Genomic DNA, 2,958 nt, shown 5'->3' with positions numbered 1-2,958 from the left:
AGCCCAGAGTTATAAAACTACACTACCACGGTATGTAAAGCTGTCTGTAACTTCAATGTCCTTGCCGCAAGCATGTACCAACCGAACAGGTTCTCCTAAAATATATATATATATATATTATATATAATCCAAAGTCCTGGATCTTGGTCATGGTTCAGGAGACCTCTAGACCCAAGGGCTTCGCTTGATTACTCAATGCATCCAGAGCCACCACTAGGGTTTCCAGAGACAGATAGAATAGCAACATCATTGGCAAGGTCAAGGTCTGTAACCTTGATACTGCCCAGTGTTGCTCCACAATGACTTTGAACAGTAGCTCTGCCCGGTATCCAGTCCATACAAATATTGAAAAACGTTGGTGCGAGAACACAGCCTTGCCTCACTCCTGAACTAACAGGAAAGAAGCTCGACAAGCCCCCACTACACTTTACAGCACTTTCAGTACCAGTATACAGACTTGCTATTACTCCAATAATCCTTGCTGGAATTCCTCTCAGTCTCAGGATCTCCCAGAGTGATTCCTGATGCACCATATCGAAAACCTTCTTGAGATCAATGTAGGCTGCAAGCAGCTCACACCCGAACTCACACTCTACAGTGACTCATAGCGCAAGGATATGGTCTATTGTAGACATAACAGGAGTGATTCCAGATTGCTCCAGCCTCTGATGCCTCAGTAGGTGGTCTCTGACATGTCTCAGAAGGATGTGGGTAAGAACCTTGCCTGGTATACTGAGATGTGTGATGCCTCGGTGATTGCTGCAGTCCCAACGGCCCCCCTTTCCCCCTTCCAGAGAGGGATGACCTCAGACCTCAACAGGTGAGGGGGAACAGTACTGGACCGCCAGATGGCAGCCAAGACAGCATGCAACCCCTGTGCTATAGGTTCAACATCAGCCTTTAACAGTTCAGCTGGGGTGCCACAAACTCCTGCTTCTTTGCCACTCTTCATCTTGGAGATCGCCCCCCTGACTTCAGTTGAGGAGGATGGATCCTCACTGATGGGTGGGTCCGGCAACGGAATCACGGCACTACCCGCATCCAAGTTAACTGTTAGTGGGTCAACCTGGTACAACTGCTCAAAATACTCAGCCCAACACTTCCACACTGCAACAGGATTTGAGACGATCTGGCGACTTAATAAGCGAACTGCTGTCACCTGTGAAGGGAGCTTGGAGCTTCTTTCTCAGCGCTTGGTATTCAGGCCGAAGGTCAGTTACTAAGAAATGGCCTTCGACCTCATCAAGACTCCTAATAAACTGAAGTACAAGGTCTGTCAGATTGTTGAGTGCTGTGAAACGACCCGGAGGGTAGCCACAACCAATTTATGGTCAGTGCCACAGAACTTGGCACTTCTATACACCCTGCAATTCTGGAGGATCCTCCAACGAGTGTTAACGAGTATGTGGTCGATCTCCTTGGTAGTATTATCAGCATTGATGTACCACATCCAACAATGTGGATCTGGGGGCTGGTACCAGGAGCCAGAAATCCTCAATTTCTGGGACCTTAAAAAGTCCCGGAAAAGGAAGCTATTCTCGCTACCGGTATGAGCTCCTGAACCACGAGCACTGATAGACATCTTATAGCCAGCTCGATCACAGCCAGATACCACATTGAAGTCACCCAGGACAATACGATCGTGCCGCTGCCAGGTCTTCTCACCGAGAGAGCAGCCACCCCAACTCTCAGCCTCCCCAGTTCCCTCGATAGCAGAGGCAACCGATCATTCTGACGCAAAGAGTGGATGTTCCAAGCCCCCACCCTGACGCCTGAGGTTCACCCTCAGGCAGTCACTCTGGGTGGACGCCACCTCTGGCACCCCTGCCACCACTGCCCCACATAAAAGGGGGCTGCAGGCTGCAGGCCCCGACATACACCCGAGGGGTACCCTATAGCTTTGCCCCACAAGCTTCATTCCAAGCAGGCAGCTGCCAGAGTGCAGGCGGGACTAGTAGTTCTCGTTCCCATCCTGTGTCCCGGCAGGCGCCCTCCTCGCGGGAGTGTACAGGAATCTGGAAAACGCTGTATATATCTTTAAATGTTCACCCACCTGGTTTCTGGCACAGGTCTCCCTTCTCTCGGGCGTTCGCATCGGGTTGCCTCGGGTCCTCAGTCTCATCGGCGCCGCGTCCAGACACAAGGTGTTGCACCACCACGAACCTGTCTCCGTCGCGGCCTCGAATCCCCATGCTCGTGGGCGTCGCCTTAAGGTTCGAAACCAACAGCTCTCTCACACTCTCCACCTGTGCCCATTCGAAGAGAATCGCTCAGCCTAATGCACTAATATATTTACTTTGTGTTGTAGGCAAAGTTCCGACAGCTTGTCAGTTTCGTACTCGGTAATATTGTAAAATATTGGTCAAGGAATAAACTGTCATAAGGTAGATTACACGGATGTGTGGGAACGTAGCTATGACCATTGGCAAACCAGGGTAAGGCACGATTTTACGTGGCTTCCGCAAGAGAGATTAAATATAATTACCTTCAACGTGTTGTCAGGGAGTACACTGAGGAAAAGGCTGTATGCAGAGCCTTCCAAGGGCCTGGATCCTGTCACCAGCTTTTGGTCACGGAGTCCTAAAGGGAAGCTCGCGTCGCAGATATTGAATGTAGGGCTGAAGGGCAGCACAGAGAAGAGCGTGAGGGCCTCTCTTACTCCCTCGATTCCTTCGTTCAGAGGAATGTCGACCTTCTTTCCCTGGACCACCCACATGGGCGTTTGGGGCGAGCACTGGCGGGTGAGGTGCTTGCCTATGATGGAGATCTCCAGTGAGTGGCACGAAAGGGGAATGTCGAATGGCGCCCACGAGTGGTTCTGCTTGTCCTTGAGGGATAATTTGTCCTTCAAGGAGAGGGTGAACCTTTCCCAGCCTGTGATGTTATATGGGGGAGGAATGCCAGCAACCTCTACCGTTTCCTTTCCCTTCTGTTTCTTGGTCCATGATATGCCATGTG

The 2,958-nt window shown here is 50.9% G+C and overlaps 2 protein-coding genes across 2 annotated transcripts in view; both read right to left on the bottom strand.

Moving 5' to 3' along the window:
- Nucleotides 1-188: 188 nt before the first annotated feature.
- On the bottom strand, nucleotides 189-1,582 carry LOC138863012 (uncharacterized). Its single transcript, XM_070126569.1, has 4 exons — nucleotides 1,304-1,582; nucleotides 838-1,159; nucleotides 468-592; nucleotides 189-425 (listed from the first exon to the last, which is right to left on the bottom strand). The coding sequence occupies exons 1-4, from the start codon at nucleotides 1,580-1,582 to the stop codon at nucleotides 189-191; spliced, it is 963 nt and encodes a 320-aa protein (XP_069982670.1).
- A 144-nt stretch (nucleotides 1,583-1,726) lies between these two features.
- The window catches only part of LOC113801215 (uncharacterized), a 2,618-nt gene continuing 1,386 nt past the window's right edge, over nucleotides 1,727-2,958 (bottom strand). Inside the window, exons 2-4 of the mRNA XM_070126559.1 lie at nucleotides 2,486-2,958; nucleotides 2,054-2,246; nucleotides 1,727-1,833 (exon numbers count right to left, since the gene is read on the bottom strand). The exon at nucleotides 2,486-2,958 is cut by the window's right edge and continues 141 nt beyond it. Coding sequence (XP_069982660.1) covers nucleotides 1,727-1,833; nucleotides 2,054-2,246; nucleotides 2,486-2,958 — 773 coding nt within the window. The remainder of the gene's footprint in view (nucleotides 1,834-2,053; nucleotides 2,247-2,485) is intronic.

This window comes from Penaeus vannamei, chromosome 1 (genome assembly GCF_042767895.1).
Source record: "Penaeus vannamei isolate JL-2024 chromosome 1, ASM4276789v1, whole genome shotgun sequence".
Classification (NCBI taxonomy): domain Eukaryota; kingdom Metazoa; phylum Arthropoda; class Malacostraca; order Decapoda; family Penaeidae; genus Penaeus; species Penaeus vannamei.
Note: the sequence above shows the minus strand (reverse complement) of the source record. Positions and strands in the feature narration are given on the sequence as shown.

Excerpts from the sequence above, each read along its gene's own strand:
- LOC138863012 (XM_070126569.1), bottom strand. The coding sequence starts at position 1,582 with ATGTCTATCAGTGCTCGTGGTTCAGGAGCTCATACCGGTAGCGAGAAT. Across the intron at positions 593-837 it reads GGCTGCCATCTGGCGGTCCA|AGTGTGAGTTCGGGTGTGAG; the intron begins GTACTGTTCCCC and ends GAGTCACTGTAG. Across the intron at positions 426-467 it reads TTCCAGCAAGGATTATTGGA|TGTAGTGGGGGCTTGTCGAG; the intron begins GTAATAGCAAGT and ends AGTGCTGTAAAG.